Raw genomic sequence first — 27,068 nt, 5'->3', positions numbered from 1 at the left:
TTTAAATCTGAATAGGTTATATAAATCATGGAGTCATTTGTCATGTTGCCATGAAACGACTGATATCTACTTCTGTTGTCAGAACAACCTGGAAGTATTTTACTCAGGCCAGATTTCAAAATGCCTGCGCAGCTACATATTACTGCTCTGGTTATGTAGGGGTGGGTGTAAATACCTCATCTCTCTGAAAACTGAGATCAATTGTCCTGGGCACAGGAATTGTTACCTGATTTGTAGAATACAAACAGCAAAGCTTTTCATTACTATTCTCTTACTGCCACATGTCCCGTTCTGTACTTAATGGACAGCATCTCTTAGAAAAGGGCTAATTCAGTGCCCAGTGCCATATGAACTTGGCTTCTCTGCTGATTCTATAAATAAAGGTGACTTGTGGTAATAAATGGGGTGATTTGTTTGTTGGGTATTTTTTATATATTTAATGTAGAGTTTATAATACATAGGGACAAGGGTTGTCCAGGTAACTTCAAATCATTGCTTGTTTTGGCTGGATTTCAGTTGTTCAGTGGCCAGAGGTTCACATGCCATTACTGATCATTTGAAGCATAATACTGAAAAAATGCGGTTGTGGTTTAAGCCCAGCCACCAGCTCAGCCCCATGCAGCCACCCTGGTGGGACAGGGGAGAGAATCAGAAGGGTAAAAGCAAGAAAACTCATGGATTGAGATAAGAACAGTTTAATAATTGAAATAAAATCTAATAATAACAGTAACATAATAGTGCTAATAATTGTAATGAAAGGAAAATAACAAAATAAAAAGAGATAACTAAAACCCAAGTGATGCAAGTGCAAAGCAGCTGCCGACCCCACGCCGATCGATGCCCAGGCAGTGGCCTGGCCAAGCCTTCCCTGCAGTTTATCTGCTGAGCAGGATGTCCTATGGCACAGGACATCCCTTGGGTCAGCTGTCCCAGCTGTGTCCCCTCCATGCGCCCTCGGCATCCTTGCTGGCAGGTCACTACAAGAAGCTGAAGAGTCCTTCTTAGTGTAAGCAGTGCTCAGCAACAACTAAAACATCCCCTCATGATCAACTTGTCCTAAAGCAAAAACACAGCACTATACCAGCCACTAGGGATAAAACAAACTCTATCCCAGCCAAAGCCAGGACATAAACCTATTGCTGTAGGTATACTGATATACCTCTTTCATTAGCCAGGAAATCTGTTACTGGAATTATTCAGTCTTGTCACTTCTAAAGCCCACATTTTTCTAGGTTTGACTTGGTGGCAAATGGTGGAGCATCCCTAACCTTGCACTTTGAACGGGCTCCATTTATGAGTCAGGAAAGGACAGTATGGTTGCCATGGAATAGCTTCTATGCCATGGACACGCTTGCCATGAAGACAGAGGAGAACTCCATTCCCAGCTGTGATCTAAGTGGTTTTGTCCGTCCTGACCCACTCATCATTTCATCACCACTTTCAACTTTCTTCAGTGATGCTCCAGGCCGGAATCCCATTGTACCAGAAACCCAGGTAAGAACAGTGTGAGTGAAAAGAATGTGGAAATCAGTGGTGAGGTGCTAGTACTGAACTGAGCACTTGCTGCAGAGGCACCATTTTTCCCCTGGAATTGTGAGCTGCATTCATTTTGACAGATACCGGGTTTTCCAATGAGGTCTGCAGGAGATTTCCTAAGTTTATGTCACCCAGACACGTTTATCTTTGACTACCATGCACCTTCTCATTATCAAACAATATATCAGGTGCATCTCTGTATTTCAGTTGACAGCTTAGGTGTTTCAAGAGAATTATGTAAAGTGTGTGGTGCTAACTACAGGCTATTTAGGGCAAAGGAAAACTCTACCAATGCTATCGTTTCACTACTTTAGTTAGTCTTTACTTTATGCTGTTAGTGAAAGCTGCTGCTTCCTGTGACTATTTCTTATGTTCCCCTTAAATACAACTTGCAGTAAAAGTACTTGTACTTATTTGCGCTTGTGCCAGCACTGGGCTCTTAGAAAGTGTACACAGATACCAAAGAGTTACTTCTCCAGAAATGTCAGTTGAGGACCGCAATTCCCAATATCAGAAAGCTGTAAGTCCATAAGAATAGGCAAGGGGACATTATTAAAAAAAATAACAAAGCGCTAATGTGAAATGTTTGATCTTTTTCCTGTTCAGGTTCTTCATGAAGAAATTGAGATCCCTGGCTCTAGCATAAAGCTCAGCTACCTGAGTTCCCGTACTGCTGGATACAAATCCTTACTTAAGATCACCATGACTCAGTCACTTGTGCCACTGAATCTAATCAAAGTTCATTTGATGGTAGCAGTAGAAGGGCATTTGTTTCAAAAATCATTTCAGGCGTCTCCCAACTTGGCATATACATTTATCTGGGACAAAACAGACGCGTATGGTCAGAAGGTTTATGGGTTGTCAGATGCTGTAGGTAAGTCAGCATATACAAGCTCCAAAACTTTTCAAGTAAGACCTGTAATTCTCAGTAAGAAAACTGCAGAGATTTCTTATGGGGAAGCAAATACAGCAAAGACATTTCTTGTCTTCCTGACACAATCTATCTTTGTATTATGTTTCTTTTACACATTAAAGATCACATTCAGAGGGTCTAAACTCCATCAACATGCCTGTGTTTCCTGATCGGTAGCTGACTTACAAGGTTTAAGCCAGACATGGGAAAAACTGGCCACAGGAACTTAGGTGAAACCTAGTCCATCACTACGTGTTTATTTTCTTTCAGTTAACAAATGAACATCCTGCTGGGCTGTCTGGCATTCTTCAGTGCATTTGGGTTTTTATGCATGCTGTTATTATAGCCTCTTGTGGTGCAATACATTTGAAATGAAAACGGTCCTTTTCTAATGCTGCTCAGTCTTGTAATTCTATAGCTGGCTTTAGTTCACTTGGTTCTAGTGGGGGGGGGAGGGAGAGTGATCATCATATTTTAAGTTTTCATTTTCATATCAGAACCCTTTTGATACAGCAGTGCTAAAAAGAGGCATCAGAGCTGTGCCAGTGTGAAAAGAAAAACCGATTTCAAACTCTGATTTCTTTTCTATATTTTCTAAAATCGTCTTTGCTGTAGCTTTTCTTACATTGTTGCATAGGATATTGCTTTCCTGAGTAATGCTTGCAGTGCCTATGTGCTTAAAAGCACCCAAACTTTTCACTGCTCCTTGGTATATGGTCTGTGAGGTGAACGCACTAAATAAATCCTGTGAACACATGGCAAATGAAGACTTTGATCTCATCTGTGATCTGATAGAATAATTTTATGATATTTTAAACCCCGTATTTCTCACTCTCACCAAACTCTCACTTCTCACCGCCAGCTATTCAAAGAGAAGTGATCAGATCCCTGCAGAGTACATATGAATGAAGTTTCAAATTTGTGTCTAGTCAAAGATCTGAATTTAATATTGTAGAATAAAAGAGAGGAATATAATCACTCCATCTTGAGGGGCTGGGGAGATGGAATGCTGAATGATTTGAATGTGCTCTGGACATTTAATTCAGTGTTTGTTCAGCAAGTATATTAGTTTTTATTTTATTTCAGTTTCTGTGGGGTTTGAATATGAGACTTGCCCCAGTCTCATTTTATGGGAGAAGAGGACAGCACTGCTGCAAGGCTTTGAACTAGATCCTTCAAATTTAGGAGGATGGTCTTTGGATAAACATCATGTACTTAATGTCAAGAGTGGTGAGTTAGTTAATTCCGTGTTTTCTGTGCTGTATGGAGTTTTGTGAACCCTTTTTATTTGCTTTATATTTACACTTGAAAAAGCAATTTCTCCAGTGTTTTTGTTCCACCTTTGGCTCAGGAAAGCATGCACACGTTTCAGTTGTCAGAAAGTTTTTGTAGACTTTCAACAAATGTTTTACTGTTCTGCACAGCAAGTCCTTTATCCTCTATTCTGTTGTTCATGTATTCCCTCGTAATGTCCTTCTGTCTTCCTTCCCTGTTTTTCTGATAACAACCATACCCATTCTGGTTCCATTTGACCTTTTTCCCTCTAATCTGAGATGGGGCTTAGAGGGAGTACGAGTCTGTGATAAGATACTGAGTCTCATTTGTCCTTCTCCTTTGTCACCTGTTTGGTTTTTCCTCCCTTTTCTTTGTCTTTACATATCCTAAGCTGAATGTTCCTGGTCTTCATATTTTACTTGAAATACCTTAGGGAGCTGAATGCTTAGCATGCATTTCATTTGATCCTGTGAAGTGTTTTCTACAGCCTTCCTGCTGATCCCAGCATTAACCAATTGCAAAGGATATTGTTACTCAAGAAACCTAAAGTAGTATTCAGAATAGGCATAAAGTAGTATTCAGAATAGGCAAGATTTTGCACACACTTCAGGTGTTGTGGAGCAGTCAGATGCTGTAGAGATGATAATCATTTGGATAGTACATGATATTCACTGTTGTCACCAGCAGGGTCCCAGTTACATTAGCATCATACAACTGCATACAACTGCCTCTGGCAGCACAACTTCAGAATGAAGTTGCAGAGAGTGAAACTTGTTACAATTGCTTACAACCCCACATCACACAACTAAATTGACGAGACTTTGAGGCACGCAACAGAAGAAATCCAAAGAACGGTGATTTCAGAATGCCAGGTTAATGTAGAAAACATTAAAGCATCTTATTCCCTCAGTGACATGGTTTTGTGGTGGGCTTGGCAGTCCTGGGTTGGACTTGATGATCTTAAAGGTCTTTTCCAACCTGGTTTATGCTATGATGCTATGATTTCCAAGAGAACCGGAGGCTAAAATTTTTTGGTTAGGTTTCTACAGTCTTTGATGGCATGGAAAATGGTCACTGCAGAGGATCCACTCTCCTCTGGGAGCAGGGGACTGCTTTTTGAACTAATATTTTGAGAAGAAAACCCATCTTTAAGCGCTTCTTCAAGCCTACTAAAGATCCTTACCACTAGCTTCCCTTGTTGATCCTTAGCAGCCCTTCCAGGAGTTTCATCTTTCTCCTCTCTTTCCATTTGCTGTGCTTTCATTTTCTTCCGTGCCTCCATTTCTCACTTCTCATTTGCCATGAAAAAAGTGTGAAAGACTGAGAAGTGGAAAGGGAACAGTAAGGTTGGCATGAAATTCCAGACAGAATGTAACAAAGGAAAGTGGAGTGAGAGAATCCAGGGACACAAATAAGGAACACATCCACTGTTTGCCTTCTCACTTCCCAGTTAATAAAACAATCTAAACCATTGTGACAGGCCAGAGAATTGTATGGCAGTGTTTTCTTTCATAATGAATACCAAAGGACTGTGGGTTTATGTCTGGGGCTGTGGTTGTGTACATGTGTGGGTTTTAGCATCTTCATTAAACCTTTATTTTTACTATCGGAAACCCCTTCCACTCTTTTTGCACCATTGAAGAAGCAAATGCTGCAGTCATTTCAGTGTACAGTCCTTAACAGCAGCTATTGAAAAGAGAACTACCTGAAGTCCCCTGCAGTGAATGACAGTAATAACCACTTCTTCTCCTCTTTGTTATTAGGTATATTGCACAAAGGCAATGGAGAAAATCAGTTTCTAACTCAGCAGCCAGCTGTGATAACCAGCATTATGGGGAATGGGCGCCGAAGAAGCATATCCTGTCCCAGCTGCAATGGTCTAGCAGAAGGAAATAAGCTTTTGGCCCCTGTAGCACTGGCAGTGGGTATTGATGGAAGTCTCTTTGTTGGAGATTTTAACTATATTCGGCGTATCTTCCCATCCAGGAATGTTACTAGTATATTGGAGCTGAGGTAAGGTGTTAACCTTATTGCTTCATTTCTGTAGCCTGTGCTCAAACCAGCCTTTGCCATTACTTTTTATAATTTTGTAAAACATTGTCACTTTCAACCTATTTAAATTCCAGTGGAGAAATGGGGCACAGAAATGCATAGTTCAAAGTCTGTAGTTTATCAGAGCAATAACTATAGAGAAGTTAGAGGAAAGGACAAACAGGCTTGTACAAAAAGAACAAACCATGTTCTTCTTTCTTGTTGGTGATCATTTGATACAATCTCCCCTCAGTACTATGCATCATTTAGTTTTGTTTGAAAACTGCAGAACTGACTGCCCTTAGGTATTGAGCCACAGAGATAAGCAAATTCAAACAGATTTACAAGGTTAGCAGGAAGGTTTTCTTGTCAATGGTTTTGACAGCCACTTTCCCACTGCTTTCCCATGCTTGTGAGTCTATTTCTGTACATTGCCTAGTGCAGTTAAGATTGACATACAGAGTCACTTTCATCATCAGAACTCCTTTTAAGATTGAACCTCTGTCCCCCCATCCTGCGCCCCCTCCCCAGCATTCAGATTTGGTCACTTAATAGGGAAGGCATGAGCATAGAGTGTACCACTTCACCCATTTCTGTTCCATCTCCTTTCTTCATTCTTACAGGAGAGGCAAGAGCTACTGCTTCAAACTGTAACTCATGTAACTGGACCTTATAGTTACAGCACTATTGAGTATTTGCAGAAAAATGAGAAAAAAATAGCTTATACTGGCTGTTTCCTGATACTTCTGCAGCCCACTCAGGCAATACAGTTAATTCTTTTGTAAATTGGATACAGCTGCAAAGTCCATAGAGTAAATTTAGGTCATTAGCCTTTTTCTAATGATATGGCCATAACCAGTTCCTCTCTTCCACTGTACTTTTAGTTTTTAATTAGTGGGAGAAAGTGCAAAATGATTGGACAGTGAGAGAATAGGAGGCCTAGCTCTATTCTACACCTCTCTTCCATTCATGTCATTCTGTTGATGTCACTATTGTGAATTCTGATTTTATACAACAAAAGAGTTCCAATTCAGGCCAATTCTACCCTGAAATCACTCTCTGACACCTACCTCATATACCATCAGGCTGCCTCATTAGATTTGAAACTCCAAAAAGTCATAGATCATGGCGTGCTTTCTGCTGGCAGCTCAGTATAAACCACAGGAGGGAGCTGGTATGGATGTGCGACCAGTTATAAATATTTATTTCAACGTACACTGTAGCTGTGCATTATAAGGTATATAATGCTGATTTTTTTTGTTTCTAATTTGTTCAGTTCATTTTAGCTTTCCAGTAAATAGGATCACAGCTTTATAGGTGAAGAGAAACAGTTTCAAATTTGGATAATTAATGTAAGGCTTTTACATGCACCTCACTTGCTAATATCAGCCAGAGAGTTTCCCAGGCCACCTGATACTTGGAAATGTTGTCTCCAAGTTTACAACAAACAGTAAAGTGTTTGTTGGGCTTTTCAAGAACTTGGGCTTTTCAGCATGTGTGAGGGAAAATCAGAACATCTGTAAAGAAACAGAAGATGGACTTCTTAATCCGCTTTTGTCCACTTTCTCTCTACTTTTAGGAAGGTCTGCTTTCCATAGCATAATTTCTTTAGCTTCTGTTGCAGCTATTAGCAATGAACAATAAAGCCATTGCGTTTTGAGTGCTATTGGACAGCTGCAAATAGCTTGACACACAGATTTTTAGCATTTGCAGTGGTATCTTTTGTCCCCTGATCCTCTAAAGGGAATTAAGGTCCCTTCCAGCAAACATCATCTATAGCAGCAGTCATGATTCAGAAGTAAACTTAAAATCTATATAAGTTACATGCGTAAGAGGTTGACAATTTGAGCTAAATAAGTAAGAATGAGACCAGTCTTCAGCTAGTATCAAGTAGCTTGAATAACGTTGCAAATAATATGTTCATAAGTATTAAATACCAAATACATCACTATTTAGATTTCCCAACGGGTGTACCAAATACATCACTATTTAGATTTCCCAATGGGTGTAATTTTGGTTTTACATAAGCCAGTATAAATCTTGAGTAACTTTGTAAGTCAGAACATCCCAGTGTGCGTATTTGCTTCGCACTGTCGTTTATGAAGATGCCTGCTCTGAGTAGCTAATAGGAATTTTGACTCAGGAGTGTTGCATGTCATGCTTCACGCTGGTATTGCAAGTTTGGAGCTGTGCATTGAGTGCTGCAGCTCGGGAGTTTTCATGCACCTCTTTGTTTCATTCCTTGGATGTTCCTAAATGGAAATGACTTAAACACAGTGAAACACTGTGGTGTGGGGAATGTATTAATTTACTTCCGGGAAGTAAAGGACACTTTTCCTTTGACTTCGTGTCTAGATGGTACAGATCCTTTAATGCTATTTATCGCCCATTGTACAGTATCTTACTGCTCACTTAGAAGGGTTGGTTTTTTTTACCCTCAGGTTTGCTTGATAGGCTTAAATAGATACCGAGTAGCATCCAAACTTGCTTTAAGCAATTATTCTAGGGACTAGGAGGAGAGGAAAGTATATTCTGTAGCAGAAATTTGTTTAGAAGTAGCCTGTTGGAAAACTATTTTGATTAAAGAGGTTGCCTCCAACTGGCAGGTGATATCCTGAGCCCAGTGCTTCTCCCTCCCCCATTCTGTATTCAGAAAACTGCCAGTTTTTCTAGCTCCTAGCCCACAGGATACTCATATTTCCATGTGAGGAACTCTTTCAGGGGTCTAGAAAGTGTCCTGTAAAATATACGGGGGGTGGAGGTTGGGGGCAGAGAACCAGCTTGCAACTCTATCACTCCCAGTCGCTTTTCATCCGTAACCCAAGCAAAGGCTAGTGCTGAAAAGAGATATCTTCTCCTGTGTCCTTTTGTAAAATAAAACAAATACTATGTTTGCTTTACCATCTATTCTTCAGCTAACTGTTTGTTCTTTTTTCTTCTGTTCCCTTTCTATAAAGAAATAAAGAGTTTAAACATAGGTAAGACACGAGCTCTTTCCCATATAATTTGATATGGTTTGTTTGCTTCATTGTGTTTGCTTTTTGTGTTGTGCTTCTTGTGTAATGTTATGTTCTTCATGTACCATATATAGAAACATTTTTATGTGGTAATTGTGTGTTATGAATATGATAAGCGTTAGCAATTATGAAATGCAGTCAAAAAGCAACCAAATAAGTTCTGACAGTAATTAGAAATTTCTAGTAGAATGCCAGTATAATGAACCCCAAGATAACTTCTCTATAAGCACTTCTCCCTGCTGTCTGTAATTGGTCTAAATGGTTGAGGCAAACTACCAGAGCATTTTTACAAATGCCAGAAAGGTTCACAAAAGCACTAATGACTGCAGATAGGTCAAAAACTCATTTTCTGGTCATTAATGATTTTCTGAACCCTCTGTCCTTTCTCATAATTTAGTTTCTATTTTCTTTCATCAAATACATTTAACAGTCAGTCAACCTGTGGGGCTGGTTGTATGCAACCACTAGATGCAGTTGCTGTAAGATGCAGGAAGGAGGCAGAACCTGCCTGGACATTAGGAGAGGAGATTTTCATTGTCTCACCTGAGCACTAGGGCTTCTGATGGCAGCAGCATAGGAAACGCTTGTTCATCTTCCGGGACAGGGAGGATGTTCACCCTGGAGACTATCAAAGGCAAGAACAAGAAAGTATTCCATAGTGTCCTGTGCATCACCCTTTTAAAACCATATTTTCCATTTCTGTGACACAATTAGATACAAAGGATGGCCCAGATTAAACAGTATAATTTCCCCTTTACAATATATTTTGGTATAGCAAGTATACATTTTCACTAAATTTTCCTCTCTGGATGAATTAATTCATAATTTGCTGATGGTTTTTGGTGATGCTGAGGCTCCTCGTTTGCACTAACTCAGCTTAGTTATTTTTTTTTTTTAGATGCTTAGGGATTTGCTCTGGGCACTTCTCTTTTTGGTTGGATTGAAAGAAAAGCTGTCGTTAGGTTGTGAATTTGATGCACATTTGAGAAGAAAAGGGAGGACAAGCTGATCCTGCCTGTACCACATGCTGTCAAGCACTGGGCTCCCTCCCGGAACAGAGCAAGGCTGCCCAGTGGTATCTGCTGTAGTCACTGTGGAGGGCAAGAGGCAGAGCCATTATTGGCAGAAACCTCTGAGCAATACTGAAGGTTATGGGAAATCTTTTAAAACCAGGTACCTTCATTGGCTTCCTGTAATTTGAATAAAAGATTCCAGTGGCACGGAGAGAAGAGAGGCAGAGGTCTGTGGTTGCTCAGATGCTGGTTTGATAAATGTTTACTTCTCATTTAAAATGTATTGCTCTTTGAGGTAATAATCTCCCAGTTTCTTTGGGGACATGGTGAGTGCACGTCACCTTCCGCCAGTTGTTTTCTGCTAAAGTCCCTCAAATATTTTATGTGGAGAGTCATAGAATCCCAGAGTGGTTTGTGTTGGAAGGGACCTTAAGATCATTCAGTTCCAACCCCCTGCCACAGGCAGGGACACCTTCCACTCGACCAGGTTGCCCCAAGCCAGGGATGAAGCATTCTGCCGCTATCTGTTCCCTTACCGAGCCCAGGAAAGAGCAAAGGGGTATGCAGCAGATCTGCAGCTCCAGAGAGTTGCTCCCTGGTCTGGACTGACTCCCTGAGGGAGGTTCCAGGGGAGAAGGCAGGGTGAGCTCCACAGACACACCAATGACTGAAAGAGGAGAGGGACGTAACCCAGTGTTCTGCCATCGCTCTTTACCCTGACTTACACCTTACCCCATCCTGGTAGCAGCGGGCCATGCCTGAGGCTAGCTGTGGGCACAGGGAAGCAGGGCATGCTCACTCAGGAAGGCAGCACAGGCTGGCAAAATCATGTCTGAAGAGAAGAGACGCTTCCAGTGTGGCTCATGTCAGGAGCAGCGCGGCTCCTGCAGGCACTGCTGGCACAGCTCCCACCTATGGGACCGGCAGCGGTGTCTGCACCTAGTTCATACCTGCCCCGGGACTCCCCACCCAGCCAGGGTGGGTGCCTGTGTTTCAGCAGGGCCAGGCAAAGGGCACTCAGGGCCAGAGCCCAGAGCCTGCAGGTACAGCTGTCCCTTCTTGGCTCATCTGCTGCTGTTGCAAAGCCTCAAGCTGAGCTTGGGTGCATTTGTGAAGTGCTGCACAACACCAGTGTCCTAGCAGGGTTTGTTCAGTGTAAGGAGAGAGCATGTTGAAGAAGAATTTCTGTTCAAGGACCAATGTGCAGGTGTTTGAATGGCACAGGTACTTGAGAGACTGCAGAAACCTTGTGAGTGGAAAGAAATATCTTGTTAGGTGACAAAGAAGACTGAGCTTTGTTTGGGAGGGAGAAGAAGGATATAGTAAGGGCCTAGTGAAGAGGTGCAGTCTGCTGCTGAAGATAAGCAGAGGAACTTGGGGAATAAAGAGATTGTGCTCTAATCGCAAGCATGTCACTAGTCTCCCTGCATAACTTTGTCTACACCACTTAACCTCTCTGTGCCTCAGTTTCCTCCTCTGTAAAATGGGTGTAATACCCATCTTTTTCAAGTACTTTGAGATCCATGCATGAAATGAACCTGCCAAGTATTTTTTTGTTTGTTGTATTTTTTCATCTCTAATTTCTACACTCCTAGACTTCAGCAGATGGTACTACCTCTGCCAACTGAATGCTGGTCAAACCAAACTCCTTCCTCCTTCCTACAGCTTTACAGCTGTTACTGACCTAAAATCATGCCATGCCAAAGACTGGCATAGAGGAAAATAACTGTAGAAACTGATATTGCTGGACCTCCTCATTCCTCCTGATCTGGTCATGACCACATGAAAGCAGTTTTCTTTGTGGTGCTGATAAATCCATCTGCCAAAAGTGGCCTTATGATATTTCCAGCCAGTGTGACCTTGAAATGGCTTATGTCCGTCGTAACTTACCTCTGTGTATCCTCACTCTTGGAGATGGGCACTTTTGCCACATGAAGCTAGGAGTGTGGATATTTGGAGGCAAATATCTCTGGTTACTGGTAAGTAACCTTCATTTTTTTTTTCTTCTTGTCTTCATTTGTCTTCTATGCTTTGAAACCGCCATTGATCTTATTTACACTCATCCATAGGCTCCAAAGGCTGCAAAATTCACATCATGCTTAAAATCCAACTAAATTGAGTTAAACTAGCCAGGCAAGACTGAAAATATTTCTGCACTGCAGTTGTGTGTGTGTGAATGTACATATATGGCAAAGATTGACATTTCTCAATTTGCAGAAGATTTGCTAAAGTAGTTCCAAAACGTGACGAACTGTCAAAACCCCATATATTTCAGAAGAGAAGTAGGTTTCCATATGAGCGCCCATTCTAATCACAAACTGAGGACCAGTTTTTCAATAACAGAAGGTTTGGAGTTAAAGTCAGACACTTGGGGTCTCTGGTTTGAGCTATATAATCAACTTCATCTGCCGTAAATGAGATTCTTGATAAGAATGAATGAGAACAAATTTGCTTTAGGAATAAATTTGTTATGCCTCTGCCTCCTATTTATACAAGACCTCACAAATCTTGTGGCATAATATAAGTGACTCAGAAGCTGATTTTATGATCTTGCTCCCATGACTTCTGCTTTCAAGAGAAGTTAAACAAGGTGGCTGGGAGGAGGGCAGCAGGTAGAGGTAAGCTAAAGACAATTCACCTGGAGCAGACCAAAAGGACAGAAGAGATCAAGAGGCAAGTCTGCTGTGCAGCTTTGGCTTATTGGGCTCTGCTGTGCAAGGTTTGGTGTAGGAGGATAAATGAGATTTGAAACGGCAATTCTTTAGCAACACTGACCAGGCTCTAATCACATTAGAGCTGCAGATGGTAATCCCTCAGACCCCACCTCGGTGTGAAGGTGTCAGACTTTCTTTCCAGATCTCTCTGTGCCTGATGAGTATCCAAGTTCTGAAGCCTGTGAAGTTTCTAGACTGCTCAGCTCTTTCTGTTCTATGCTTTCTTTTTCTCTAAAGCAACAATCCTGCTCATAAATACTATCTGGCCGTGGACCCTGTTTCAGGCTCACTGTATGTATCGGACACCAACAGTCGACGGATATACAGAGTCAAGTCCCTCTCTGGCATGAAAGACCTAGCTGGTAACTCTGAAGTGGTGGCAGGGACAGGAGAGCAATGCCTGCCCTTTGATGAAGCCAGATGTGGGGATGGAGGGAAGGCAGTGGACGCAACCCTCATGAGCCCTCGAGGTAAAGTAGGAAAAGAAGCTGGAGAAAATGACTGTGTGAGGCTGGGCTGGGTGTGGAAATAATTATCTGGCAATTAAATCACTCCTTGCTCAGTAGTTTTTATTCTGGGCTTTAATTACAGTGGATTGGCAAGTGTTCATGCTTTGTTTAGTTAAAGCAAACTTTATTACCCCAACAGTGAACACTGCGAAAGGAGAATAGAACACAAATTAGCAGGGTACCACTCACTCCAAGAAGCAAGCATGTAAACTGGGGAACAAATCACTGCTTGAAATAGTCTTTGGGGAGAAAAACTGCCTGCTACGGCTTTTCATCTGAGTTTCTAGCCTGTGCATTCCCTTTTTCTTCAGAGGCAGAGAAAAAATAAAAGGATTTTTGCCCTTTCCAGTTTCTAATTTTTGAGAGAATGTTTTCAAGATGACAGAGATTTGGGGATTTGTTGCTAGGATTTTTTTCTTCCCATTGTTTCATGTTCATTGTAAGGATGAATTGATCAGGTGTACTGCCAGGTGCTACAAACTTCTTTGGGTTTTATTTCAATGGTTGAAAATAGATGATTGTAAAAGCAAATAAGAATGAAAGGTCCTATTTCTTTGTAGAGGTAATAGTTTCAGTTAATACATACAGAGCGTATTAACAGGACAGAGCTGTTTCCATGTTTGAAGGTAAGCCTCTATGTAGAAGTTGAGAAGATAAAGCTGTACCTGCTCTCACTGCCCAACAGGATGAGCACTGCAACCATTTGAAGACAGAATTTTTAGATCAATATTTTATTTTCAGCCCACAAAACGGACAAGGCAGCACACCAAATCAAAGCAGGAAAGGCAAGAGAGAAAAAGCTTGCCCTCCTTACCACAGGCAGCAGCATCCTTCTGTTCCTCCAAGGGAGCACCTTTCATTCTGTGCCTTTCCTTTCTAAGGACTCCCAGTGTGACAGCCATTGAACCTTTCCTTTTTTCCTAGGCTGGAAACCCCTGTGTCTTCATCTGGAAACACCAGATATTCTTCCCATATTCCTTGCTGCAACAGGTCAAAGAATTAAAAAACAATCCTGAAAGACTGTAGTGTCCTCTTCATTTTTCTAAATCTTAAAGAAATTTAAAAAGATTTCTAAAAATTCCCAGATCCTTCAGATGAAGAAGCAACACCTCAAATTTCTGAGATTAAAACTGAGGGTTTGTTGGCTTTCATAGGGTTCACACAGTGCATCATACAGAGTTTGAATTTAGAAGTAAGAGGTTACATTCCACTGGCTCTTTGACATGTTGTGGGGATTCCTGTGGTTTGGTTTTCTTTAAAGCCCCAAGGGAGCAACCTGCTTGATGCCATTTATTCACCAGAACTACAGGTACTTGGAGGGATCCAGGACCTGTGCTCAGGTTGGAAAGGAGGAAAGAACAGGGGAAGCGAACAACTGTCACCATTTTGTAAAGCTGCCAACAAGATGAAGCCTGCCTTGAAGCCAGGAGCCTCACTGATGCCTGGTTTTTATATTTCAGGAATTGCAGTGGATAAATATGGTCTCATGTATTTTGTTGATGCCACTATGATTAGAAAAGTGGATCAGAATGGAATTATATCAACCCTGCTGGGCTCCAATGACCTAACTGCTGTTCGACCACTCAGCTGTGATTCCAGCATGGATGTCTCCCAGGTATCTTAGTGCATTTATTTTCTTCTCTGCCTTAGAAGAGATGGGCATCTATTTTGGATGACTGCCTGGCCACTTAAGAAATACATTATGCAGCACAAGATGGTAGTATTTTTGATTCATTACTGAAATGAGTGAACCATCCTTTTACTGTGGCTAACACAGGTTATTTATGCAACTGTAGTGAGATAAGGTTGAGATAATGGGAGTTATTGTCTTAATTGCCTGTTTTTCTGTAATTATTGTAGAGCTTCCACAATGTAGCATTCATTCTTTGCACAGAAACACAATTAGCCAAAGTTACCACTGCACGTAGCTTTAATATTGCTGAAAAACAAAAGCATTGTTTGAAATAGTTGCCGTTCATGACTTGGTTTCATGATTACGCTGATAAACCCCTCACTAATTTGCTGTTGTTACACATGGAATTTTAAACACTAGAAGTGTACTTTTCAGTTATGAGTTTTACAGTAATAATTTGTGCAACTCATAGGTACGGCTGGAGTGGCCTACTGATCTCGCTGTCAATCCCATGGACAACTCACTTTATGTCTTAGAGAACAATGTTATTTTACGGATCACAGAAAATCATCAAGTTAGCATTATTGCTGGACGCCCCATGCACTGCCAGGTTCCTGGTATAGACTACTCTCTTAGCAAACTGGCTATTCACTCTGCACTTGAATCAGCCAGTGCCATTGCCATCTCACACACAGGAGTTCTTTACATCAGTGAGACAGACGAAAAAAAAATTAATCGGCTACGCCAGGTAACTACCAATGGAGAAATATGCCTTCTTGCAGGGGCAGCTTCAGACTGTGATTGCAAAAATGATGTCAACTGTAATTGCTATTCTGGGGATGATGGGTATGCCACTGATGCCATCTTAAATTCACCATCTTCCTTAGCTGTGGCCCCAGATGGTACCATCTACATAGCTGATCTTGGAAACATCCGCATTAGGGCTGTCAGTAAAAACAGGCCCATTCTTAATTCTTTTAACCAATATGAAGCTGCATCTCCAGGAGAACAGGAGCTGTATGTCTTCAATGCTGATGGGATTCACCAGTACACTCTCAGCCTTGTTACCGGGGAGTACTTGTACAATTTCACCTATAGCAGCGATAACGATGTCACGGAGGTGATGGACAACAATGGCAACTCCCTGAAGGTCCGTCGGGATGCCAGTGGGATGCCCCGCCATTTACTGATGCCGGATAATCAGATTGTCACGCTGGCTGTTGGCACTAATGGTGGACTCAAGCTAGTCTCAACACAGACCCTGGAGCTCGGATTAATGACATATAACGGAAACAGTGGTCTCTTAGCAACGAAGAGTGATGAAACAGGATGGACAACATTTTATGAGTAAGAATGTTTTTGGCTCTATTAAGCGTACATTTATTTTTCAAATGGTAGCGAGTAGGCCCTGAACTGACCCTACAGAAATCTGTTGTAGGCTTTTCACTGATGCTGAATAAGGCCATGATGACTCAGTCTAGTTCGATGCTGAAAATGATTAAGTGGCTTCTTGATTTCATCAGTTTTTGTCAGGTCCCTTGGGTGGGTACCAGACCTGCAGTATGAGGCTTGTGGGGACTCTCACCCACTTCCAGCACAAAGGACTGTGTGCCACCTTCAGAAACCCATGTTTGATTTACGAGACTGGGCCCCTGCTCTTAGTCATTATCAAGGCTGTAGATAACTGGCACTCAGACCAGCCCCCAGCAACCCACAGCTCCTAGTGCTCCTAGGAACCCTAATGCTGCAGGTTCTTTTGGAGCTCAAGCTAGATACCTGCTGTTCAGACTCATATATTACTCGTGGTTGTTAAAATGTTGATTAACTTCAGTGATTGTTCATTCTTGAGGCAAGCGCGGAGATTAGATCCCCAGCTAGCTGCCAGAACCCCAGTGTAACTTTGTAGATAGCCTGGAAGCACACTGGTGTTGGTGACCATATGGATTAGAAAACAGAACTTCCTCTTTAAATGCAATTCATCAGAGATCAAGTTCAAGAGTATATTAAAAATCTAGAAAAAACAGTCACATTTATTAATAGTTACCCTGTTCTTACTAGTCCTATTGCCGTGTATTGATCAAAACAACTTTAAAAATAGAAACAAAACCATATATTGAAAATATATATATATAATCTTTAAGTACATCGAGTCTGATGCCATAGTTAATTAACCATTACTAAATACCATTGCTCAAATTAGTGGGTAGAAAGCATGAATAGGGCTTTATATTTAATTTTAAATTGGAAGCTCATTTTTAAGGCTACAGACCAGCACTGACGCACACGTAGTTTAGTTTACTAATGGATTCATTTTTTTTTAGAGGAAACGTAAGTAATGCAGGAATAAAAAGAACCTCAGAATGTATCTAAATCAGCGCGGTACATCAGTGTTGTGTCCAGCGCGTTTTGTTCCCGTAGAAAGGAAAGCAGTGCCCTCTCGTGGTCCCCTCCTGATGCGGCCCTGGAATTTCAAGCACTGATTTTTCCGTCGCTGAGTAGATACGTGGAGGGTTTTTCTCCTTAATATTGTGTATAGAGTATTTCTTTACCACACCTCAATTAGAAAAATAACCCAGAAATGTGAACACAGGAAGGATTTAGCTGCTGATTGCAAGATCAGGAAAAACCTCTCTGTACTGGACCATGGAAAAATCTCACATCATTGCTGATGAGATGTTGATGCCCTTCTAGGTGGGATTTTTGTTGTTGCTTTTTCTTCAGTAGCTAGGCCAAGTGTCAGATCAGAACTCACATAGACTAGCTATTTCTCAAAATACCAGTAATAAATTGTAGCAAAGGAAATGGCAGTGTATCTTCAAACTCTATCTGAAAACAATGAAACATTAAAAAACACCATCAGAAGGTTACAAGTTACCAAACTGGTGTAACTGGTGGCTGAGAATTACACGAAGTACTAAGCTAGCATGATTTATTAGAAGAATTGTGCTCTGATCGCTAAGGAAGTGTAGAAGGTGGGTGCTTTGATGTCTTACTGAAGTACAGCTGAAAATATAATTTAATGTGTTTATAGTGCTGACATGTTGACTAGATTCTTTTCCAAGATCAAGTAAGAAAAGATGTTTGACCCTTGCCTAGGTCAGAGGAAGTTAAGCACCATACTTGGGTCTAAGGGATACACCTGAGGTACTGCCTTAGGTGATGACTGGCATTGATGTGGCAGTGGAAATAACTTCCTTTCTGCCAGATTTGTACATATATTCTCATAAGCATAGAGCCCATAGATGAGAGGATAGTAGAATCCTTTGTGCATTAAAAGAAGAAAAGACATAATATGCCATTCATGAAGCTGTTAAAAGTAGATATGTATCTCTGTATGTGAATGGAAAACCCTATGCAAGGACAAGAAGTTAGCTATATGCACTGGAGATACTCATTACAGAAAAACAGAGGCATGTCCTTCAGGCTGATCCTAAGCAGCTGACTTAGAGTAATTCTGTCATATGTCATATGTCATGTACCCCCACAGTTGAGGGGTTTATTAATAAAATTATGAGAATTATTTAAATCAAATTAAAAAATCTAAATAGTCGCAGTCCACAGCCACTTAATTCTGGTTTCTGTTTTTTCATCAAAGTAGCTCCAAGGGGAAAATTCTATGTTCATCACTATGCAATTTATTTTGGTAGGTATAAGTTACTATCAATAGAAGATGAAAGAAATACTTGGCCAGTTGAGAGTTTATAAGGACAACAAAATAGTTTTCTGTGCCATTACATTCATGCATTCATACAGAGATAATCAATACCCCAGATACAGCCAAAGAACTGGAAAAGAATAAATGTTTTTTGAATACTAAAATACCACATAAATGAAAGTTCTTATGAAAAATGTACTTCGGTGTATTTATATCAACCAGACACTGAAGTGCTGTGCTATCTTATTGGGTTCTTTCTTTTTTTAATCTGAAGCTGTACCCTGAAAATGCTCACATAATTGAATTCATGGAGTATATCCAGGTATGCATTGAATATGTGGAGAAATGCATACACTAACTGGTTTTATATATGTGCATACACACTCGTGCATGTATTATACATATAGTGCATGTGTATATGCACGCAGTTCATCTGCAGTAGGAACAGGCAAGGCTGTTAAATAATGTAACAGCTATCAGCAGGCTCACATGGGGTAATTTAAGCTTGATTTTGGGCATGAAGCACATATATTTGAAGTGATTCTCAGTGGTATTCCACTTAGTTTTGGGAACATCCTAAGAGAGTGCTGCAGTTTTCTTCTTGAGTCAGCTTGGGGTTTATAAGGGAGAGAAAATAGGGATGTATGTAAATGCATGTGATCCGCACCTTGGCCTGCTCTATGTTAAGTCAAAACTGCTGTTACTCCTTTCTGCAGTACTGTATAAAGCACTGTCCTGGCTACTCCCACCTACAAGCTGTCCAGCTGTACACATCCCAGACCTCAAAGGTTGCCAACAGTAAAAATTGCCTAAGATACAGAGGTGCCTTAATACTGGTGCACTGTCACAAACCTGCTGAGGGACGTGCGGGTCGGGTATCTGTAGCTCTGTGAGGAGGTGATGCATAAGTGCTCAGCGTGTCTCGCGGTTGACCTGTAGCCGTGCCTGGTGGCCTGGCACACAGCAGCTGCTGAAGCTGGCTCCGAGCCGCCGGGCTCCCAGGCACTGTCTCCAGGCTGCAGGCACCATCAGCCAACAGCTCCCGTGTCTGCCCGGGTGCCAGTGGCTGGTGTCACCCAGAGCTGCCCTGGCAGCCATGGTCCTGGAAACCTTGGCCTGCTTGGGCAGACTTGGTTGCAGTTAGCAAAGTGTTGGCAGGTTAGTGGTGGGCACGGGGAGATCTTTGAAGATACTGGGCTTAAGAAAGGATCTGTCCCCTTGTGATTTTATTAGTAGAAAAACTCAGGATGAAACCTTCCTCTAACTGAAGCTCAGGAATTTCAGTGTATCCAGAACCCACCTCATCTGAAAATATAAAGGTCACCTTACCAGATCTGATTCAGCTAGCCTGATGCTGTGTCATACACTTTGACATGTAGTGGCTGCTTCTGAAGAAGATACCAGAAGCCCCAGGTCCATTAGTATATTTTCCATTGCAATTTTTTTTTGTTTACTTCATTAGACCCAGGTTCATGTCATAAAGAAATGCATACATATCATATATGGTTTATAGCCATTAAATTCCCATATAGCTTTATTCTCATTATTCAGTTAAACGTCTGGGTGTTGGGTTCTACTAAGCACTTGCTCTCACAAAATACATAAATTAAAAGAAAGCCTCAGTAATATGTCACTTTAAATTTTGTGGTACAGAAAAGGTTTTGGTTTCATTCATTTTAAAGTTTTTACCTTAAACTTATGTTTTTTAAGCAGGATTTTATTGATGCCATGGATAAAGTAAAAAAGCCTTCATTATACATTGTTATTGCAGTGTGTATATAGAGTTTTAAGTAGTGGATTATGTCTAAATCGCTTAATATATCATTTAAGTAGTGAATATATCTGCTATTAAGCCAAGTGGTCTGCAGACCTTCCTAGAGAGCACTTGTTTAAGTGGGTCCAGCACTTGCTTATAAACCTTTTAATCTCTGCCATTGTGGAATTCAAATATTGTGCCCAGCCCTGGGGAACATGCCCCATGGTGGGGGCAAACCACTGACTTCTGGAAGCAGCATCAGAATATTGCAATGTTCCTGTTTCAGGCTCTGCACATCCTCATCCATATTTACTTTCTAGACTGCCCTTGCACTTTGAACAGAGATTTCCAGTGAGTAGCCCACAGCAATCCCCAGGAAGTTTTCCTGGGTTAATTAAAAACCCAGCAATGTGAATGAGGAGTTTAAATGAAGGTCTCATTTGCATTGCCTAAAATATATTTGCTGATGGGGAATTTCAGCCTCCATTTTGGTGGATGTTCACCAAGCTCTGCATAGTCACGCTGAAGCACTCACGGCCCTTTGCTAGTTTTTCCTAAATAACATTGTCTCTTCTGTAGTATTTGACATCTAAGTATTCTCTTCACCACTCTGCTAAGCACTAAGCATATCCAAGTATCCATATACAGACTATTATGGTATATCCCATTTTTGAAACTCTCCAATTTTTGTCCTTTTTGGTTTTCCTTGCTAGACTGGATCAAATTCTTCCCTAGTCCTTATTTTACAAGTGCTTTCAGCAGTTTTTGATAAAAACTCTTACACAAACTTAACCAAACGCCCTTCCTAGATTTTCTCAACATTTTATCTCTTATCTAGTATGTTGTCTATATGGTAAATAATACCAACTATATAAATACATATATATACATATATGTGGTTATAAACTTGTGACTTTTATTAAGAAAAGTCATGCTGCTTAATCTTTTATTTGATCCTGAACTGCTTAATTAAACACAATATATTATTGTTCCCTTTTAGGTTGCATGATGCTTTGTTTTATTGATTTACTTCTTTGCCTAACACTTCCAGGGGTTCTGGTAAGGCTTGTTGCTCCACAGGTGATTTTTTTCCTTCCTCCTCAATATTCAGTTGCATGGGTGCAACCATTTGCAATGGATTTGAAAGGCATACTTGATATGGGTATTAACTGAGAAGCCAATTTGGGTATTCATTTTGAGATACTTTGAGGTTTCTGAATGATGTCATTGTAAAGTCATGTTGAAAGCACTGATTCTTCTTCATCTTTACAGCTAACCACGACGTACAAAGAACTCAGCTAGCTCCATGGTACTAAATGTGCTCCTCTTCTCTTCTGTTACTCTCAGGCAGTGCAATGGATTTACCAGTTCTCTTCCAGGCTCCTCGCACCCTGGATTTCTACGTTCCAAGGATGACCAGTTGGTTTCAATCTCTACCTAAACTTTTCCCTTTAACTACACAGGACATTTTTTCTTGCCTTTCTGCTTCTCAGAAGTATGTGCACTTTGGTAGCAGCTGGGTGAGAGACTCTTGCACAAGTAGAGATTGCATCAAGCAGAGTGTCAGACTGCAATACCGATTTTGTTTCAGGTCCCTATTTCTTGCCCTTAAGATCCAAGGGATTGCTTCTTTAGCACACAAATACAGCATTCTAAGGGAAAGGGAGAAACATACCATTCGATTTCAGGCAGCATTCTTTCTTTCCCCCTCCTCAGGTTTTATACCTCTAAATAAATTTAACTCAATGATCTCATGGAGAGCCCTTTTTCTTGTATTTTTTTTTTATCTCTATGCCTCTGGAGCACTTAACTCATCTTCTCAGGTATATTCTGAGTGCTGACTGCTGCCCTTTGTGCAACTCCACCTTATCCTGTGCTTTAACGTCTCATCATCCATCATTATGAGCCAAAATACTGACCCCAAAATGCTGTTCAATACCACAGATAAGATCTAAATTAAACCCTTACATTCTCAAGCTGATGTCCTTTTTAATCTCTTTTAACAAGTTTATTCCTTGATATGTCACTTAAGACCTCACGTAGTTTCCACTAAATATTCAATTGCAAACATGCAGTCAATGCAATTGTATATTGTAGTATCCATCGTAAGCCCACTTCCTTAGAGTGAAATGCTACCATTAAAATTCAAATGAATTTACTCATTAGAATTGTTTGAGCTGAATATCGCTCTATATATCGTAATAATTTAATTATGACATTTGTGTAGTTGAGATCAGTATCACTAAAAATTATTATTTAATCATTTTAGACTCTTTCAAGAACAGAGCAATAGGTATGGCCAGGATGTTCTTGAAAACCTGTTTCATTCTGGGGTTTTTTGCACAAATGTGGTGCATTAGTAATACATTGGGTATTGAAATGAACATATATCCTCACGCTTTTTGCTCTCACTAACTTTTCTATTAGCTATGATCATGAAGGGCGTCTGACCAATGTAACACGTCCCACTGGAGTGGTAACTAGCCTTCATCGAGAGATGGAAAAGTCTATTACCATCGACATTGAGAATTCTAATCGGGATGACGATGTCACGGTCATCACAAATCTCTCCTCTGTGGAGGCTTCCTATACAGTTGTTCAAGGTACCAAAGCACACTTCTCAGCACATCTCCTAACCACACACACCACTTGAGAAAGCAATTTGCAAAATATTTGTGTCATTAGGACAGTTATGAGCAGGGGAAAAATGTAACAAGTTTGCAAGAAAAACTCCCCTAAAGCTCATTCCTAAAATAGCAGGTCTGCAGGACAGGTAAGAGACATTTCACAATCATGCTTTGTGTCAACTATGTCTGGTTGTTATCTGCTGGTGTCAGGCCTGCTATTGCCTCTTGGGTTAGGATCACTTTACCCACTCAGATATTTCTTTGTATTTCACTGCAAAATTGGTTCTGACTTTGGTGCCACAGAGATGCACGGTGACTGCCGAGTGTCAGCTGCCTGGGGAGAGATCCTTGTGGAGAGACAGGCTCCGGTGGCCTCCTACTATTAGACATGGAACCTGCCAAATTTATAAACTACCATTAAAGAAAATTCAAAACAATCAGGGTGGTGGATGCTCTTGACCCATGGTTAGCACTTCTGAGAACAGTGTTACAGCCCAAGTGTGGCAGGAGAGAGCAGCAACAAAGTGGTGAATGCTTGCTTAACGCTTTCCAGCACCGCCCCAGCATTGGTTCCCATGAAGTGAAAACAGTCAGTTATCAAAGACTGAGAGGAGTTTGGTGGGTGATGGGTGTTTCTAAGTAAGATATAATGTCACTGGAATGAGAGTATCATCGTCGAGCAGTAGTCTTCTCCTGACATAAATGTCAGCAGTTATAGACTATTATACCGTCACATGCCTAGTTACAAAGACTATTTCTCTTATACCAGATGATTAATTATGTAGATGTTGTCCTTCTGTCAGACAAACGTTGGTGCTGTGGTGACAGTTGCACACCGTAGCGCTCCGTCCTGGCGGAGAATGGACTTGGCTGTGTCAAAGAGCTGGAGAACTGCATGGCCAGAGCAGTATGGGGCCAAAAGGCCGGTTGTGCTGCTGGTAGGGTGGCAGGACAGCAGGCAGGGAAGGGACTCCCAGCTTGCATTGCTGGAGCCTCACACCTGGAGGATTTAAAGTCAAACACTGTAAAAGTCCTTCCTTGGAGACAATTTTTAAGCAGAGGGAAAGAAAAACAAGAGTCACTTACTTCTTCCCACTCCTAGAGTCCAGCAGTCTTCTTCTTTTACCCCTTTCTGTCCTGGAGTTTGATGGTTTGTTATTCATCCACCAGTTCAGTTTTCGGGAGTTTTTGTTCATATTAGAAATAAATTACGTTGTTGAAAGCATATCACTGTGCATTTTGATTCACAATTAAAACTACAGGGAAAACCTAATGAAATAAACACAGTATCTCTCTGCAGGCTCACTGTTGCACTACTGTTCTTTACATGAATCAGTAACATCTGTAATTTCCACCATAGTACCACGTAAATGGTAATTGCAGGCTGACTTCATTTAACATCAACAGGAGTGCAATAAAAACCCAATCAAATTAAGCTATATGTTTTCTTTATGACTGGAGTAGCTAAATTATTTTCTTTTCATTATTGCTGTAGATCAAGTGAGGAACAGCTACCAGCTCTGTAATAATGGTACTTTGAGAGTGATGTATGCCAATGGCATGAGCATTAGCTTTCACAGCGAACCTCATGTCCTGGCTGGGACTGTGACTCCCACCATAGGACGATGTAATATATCTCTACCAATGGAAAATGGTTTAAACTCAATTGAATGGCGTCTGAGGAAGGAACAGATTAAAGGCAAAGTGACTGTGTTTGGAAGAAAGCTCAGGGTAAGTAGAATCTGTCATTACAATAATGATCTTTTCCTCTGTGGGCAGAACATTAATTTTCTTTTTGAAGGACATCTTTCCTATTTTTACTTGTTTAAAATCCACAACTCTAGGATTTTTTTAATATGGCAATATTTTCTGTATTGGAGAGGTCAGTTAACTGCTTGGGACTGTGTGCTACAATCAGCTGTAGAAGCTTCATTACTAAAAGTATTCTAAAAGAGGTTGGTAAAGATATCCAGAACATTGGTGCAAGGCACTCTGCTTCTGAAGGTGGGGGAAAAAACCAATCCAACCACTCAGCATTTGTAAAACTGCTACAGCACACTCACCACAGCTAGTCCTGGGCAGGAAGCACAATTACAGCATGAGCAGTTACATTCTGCTTGTGTAGAATCTGCCTGCAGATTCATTGAGACAGGCATATTGTGTTTATTCCCCTTCCCAAATGGCATGATTGGAAAATAATTGCCATAATTATGAAGTCATAAGCATAGGATGAGAAAGACACTCAGGTCATGTAATCCATCCCCTGCCAAATTAAAAATGTGCTGCAGCTGGGTTAATCCCATTCTGTGCTTAGCTGGCCTGGTTTTCACCCCTTGAGTACCTAAACTTTCACTGGCTGCTTCAGTATAGACAGCTTTGGTAGGGCTTTGAGATACTTGGGCAGCGAACAAGTGCAGTGCTAATCAAGCCCTGGTTCTTTTCAGAGATACAGTTCTGTGTGTTCAAGATGATGTACTAAATGCAATTTCTGTAAACAATTATGTAGCAATTCACAAAAACTATTATGAATCAGATGTTACATTTTGGTATTTTTCTGTTGCTTAACATCTAATTCCCAGTGTTGAATTAACAAGACGTTTCTTTTCTTGTAAATGCTCAGAATGCACCTACTGGGGAGAGGGGGGAAGGTTAGACAAAAAAGGAATGAGATTAGCAGCTAATCCTTAATGACTAAATTTCATGGCTATGTAATTGATTGTGATGTGTTGACCTGCAGAAGTTGATTAGAAGTAGAAACCAGATGAGCACTGCATTTTGACTAGGTGTTCAAAACAAAATTGTGGTAATCCTAACTCTCAATGCTAGAAATGTAATAACTGTGGTAATCAGCTGAAGTTGAACACATCTTAGAGCTGAAACCTTGCCGGAGATGGGGTTTCTTGCATCATGTTTATGCAAATCAAAACACTGCTTTATCTAGCAACACCTCAACATTTAATTGTCTGGGTTTAGTTCCTGCAACAATAATCACATACCCATTTAGCTCTTTTAAATGAAAATCACGATGAGATTATAACAGGTTGAGTGGACGGAAAATGAAATTTGAAAATGAGGGGGAAAGCACAGAATTTATTTGCATCTCATTTACTCTAATTCATCTTTGTAAATTGTTTATTGAATGAAATGGAGCACGTGTGTGTGATCACTGGGGGAGCAGGTGGCAGCAGGGTTGGCTGTGGCAGCTGGGACAGATGTGGCATATAGTGGTACAGGATGGGCCACTGCAGGACTAACACAGGAATGACCAGGCAGGGAGTGTGTGGACCCAAATCTTGAATCCCCAGTGCAGAATCAGCTATTGCTGAAAGGGATTTTTCTGACATGGGAGTCGCCTCTCGGTAGAGCCAATACCGCTTTCTTTCAATACTTAAAGGGGATCTATAAGAAAGAGGGTGTCAGACTTTTTAGTAGGGCAGTAGGACAAGGGGTAATGGCTTTAAACTAAAAGAGATTTAAATTAAAAGAGATATAGACCAGATGTAATGAAGAAATTTTTTTACAATGAGGTTGGTGAAACACTGGCACAGGGTGCCCAGAGAAGCTGTGGCTGCCCCATCCCTCGCAGTGTTCAAGGCCAGGTTGGATGGGGCTTGAAGCAACTTGGTCTAGGGGAAGGTGTCTCTGCTCATTGCAGGGCCATGGGTTGGACTAGATGACCTTTAAAGGTCCCTTCCAACCCAAACTAGTCAATGATTCTGTGATTCTCCAGGTAGAGCTGCCTCCTGTGCCCCCAGCTGTGCTCATCGTGCTGTAGGCACTTCCCAGCTGTACATGTTGGCCTCTGAGACACGCTGGGCCGGCTTCATTAAGCCAGGAAAGGAAGACCTGCCCTTCACCTCTGAGTTCTCTCTCTTACTGTCCACTACTCTCCTATGCACCACACGTCCAGTGTGTTGCAGTAGTTTCAGATAAAGTATTGAAGATTCCCTTCTGAAGAGTTTTTCTTACAGTGCAGCTTCACATAAGTGATTTTTGTTGCCAGACCTTTACCCAAGGCACAAAGGGCTCATCCCTATGGCCACTTGTTCAGCAGCAGCCAAGGGAGAAACCAGATGTGCACGTAGGTAGTGGAACAAAAGAAACAGAACTTGTTAGGTGATCTTCAGTCATGGGAGTTATTCATTCAATTTGGGTTACTATATAATTAATATGACATTACAATTACACTCTCTGGTTTTACCTATTCTAACAAATTAAAATGAAGTTGCTGAATTATTCAAGCAGGTGCTGCTTTATTCTCCAAGTGATGTTTGTGTGTATAGCTCTTGTCTGGGTAACCATTAAAAAAAAACCTAGTACTCCAGTTTTCTATGGCAAAAAAATTAATAACTTTTATAATGTTGTTGAGAAAAGGGAGGATACCTGGAG

The 27,068-nt window shown here is 41.0% G+C and overlaps 1 protein-coding gene and 1 long non-coding RNA gene across 7 annotated transcripts in view; one reads left to right on the top strand and one right to left on the bottom strand.

The window, feature by feature from the left end:
- The window catches only part of TENM2 (teneurin transmembrane protein 2), a 679,035-nt gene that overhangs the window by 641,466 nt on the left and 10,501 nt on the right, over positions 1 to 27,068 (top strand). For all 6 annotated transcript variants that reach the window (XM_057415147.1, XM_057415146.1, XM_057415150.1 and 3 more), the window contains 10 exons: positions 1,233 to 1,494; positions 2,143 to 2,410; positions 3,536 to 3,679; positions 5,488 to 5,737; positions 8,713 to 8,733; positions 12,737 to 12,969; positions 14,469 to 14,623; positions 15,114 to 15,988; positions 22,480 to 22,655; positions 24,175 to 24,410. In XM_057415147.1, the coding sequence (XP_057271130.1) occupies positions 1,233 to 1,494; positions 2,143 to 2,410; positions 3,536 to 3,679; positions 5,488 to 5,737; positions 8,713 to 8,733; positions 12,737 to 12,969; positions 14,469 to 14,623; positions 15,114 to 15,988; positions 22,480 to 22,655; positions 24,175 to 24,410 (2,620 nt within the window). The remainder of the gene's footprint in view (positions 1 to 1,232; positions 1,495 to 2,142; positions 2,411 to 3,535; positions 3,680 to 5,487; positions 5,738 to 8,712; positions 8,734 to 12,736; positions 12,970 to 14,468; positions 14,624 to 15,113; positions 15,989 to 22,479; positions 22,656 to 24,174; positions 24,411 to 27,068) is intronic.
- LOC130602354 (uncharacterized) lies at positions 502 to 9,366 on the bottom strand. Its single transcript, XR_008972886.1, has 3 exons — positions 9,316 to 9,366; positions 4,908 to 5,044; positions 502 to 627 (listed from the first exon to the last, which is right to left on the bottom strand). It is a non-coding gene; the product is annotated as an uncharacterized LOC130602354 (long non-coding RNA).

Source organism: Pezoporus wallicus, unplaced genomic scaffold (assembly GCF_028554395.1).
Source record: "Pezoporus wallicus isolate ANWC-B61680 ecotype Strahan unplaced genomic scaffold, APGP_CSIRO_Pwel_v1 contig_4161, whole genome shotgun sequence".
NCBI lineage: Eukaryota > Metazoa > Chordata > Aves > Psittaciformes > Psittacidae > Pezoporus > Pezoporus wallicus.
This window is presented reverse-complemented; position numbering and strand designations above follow the sequence as displayed.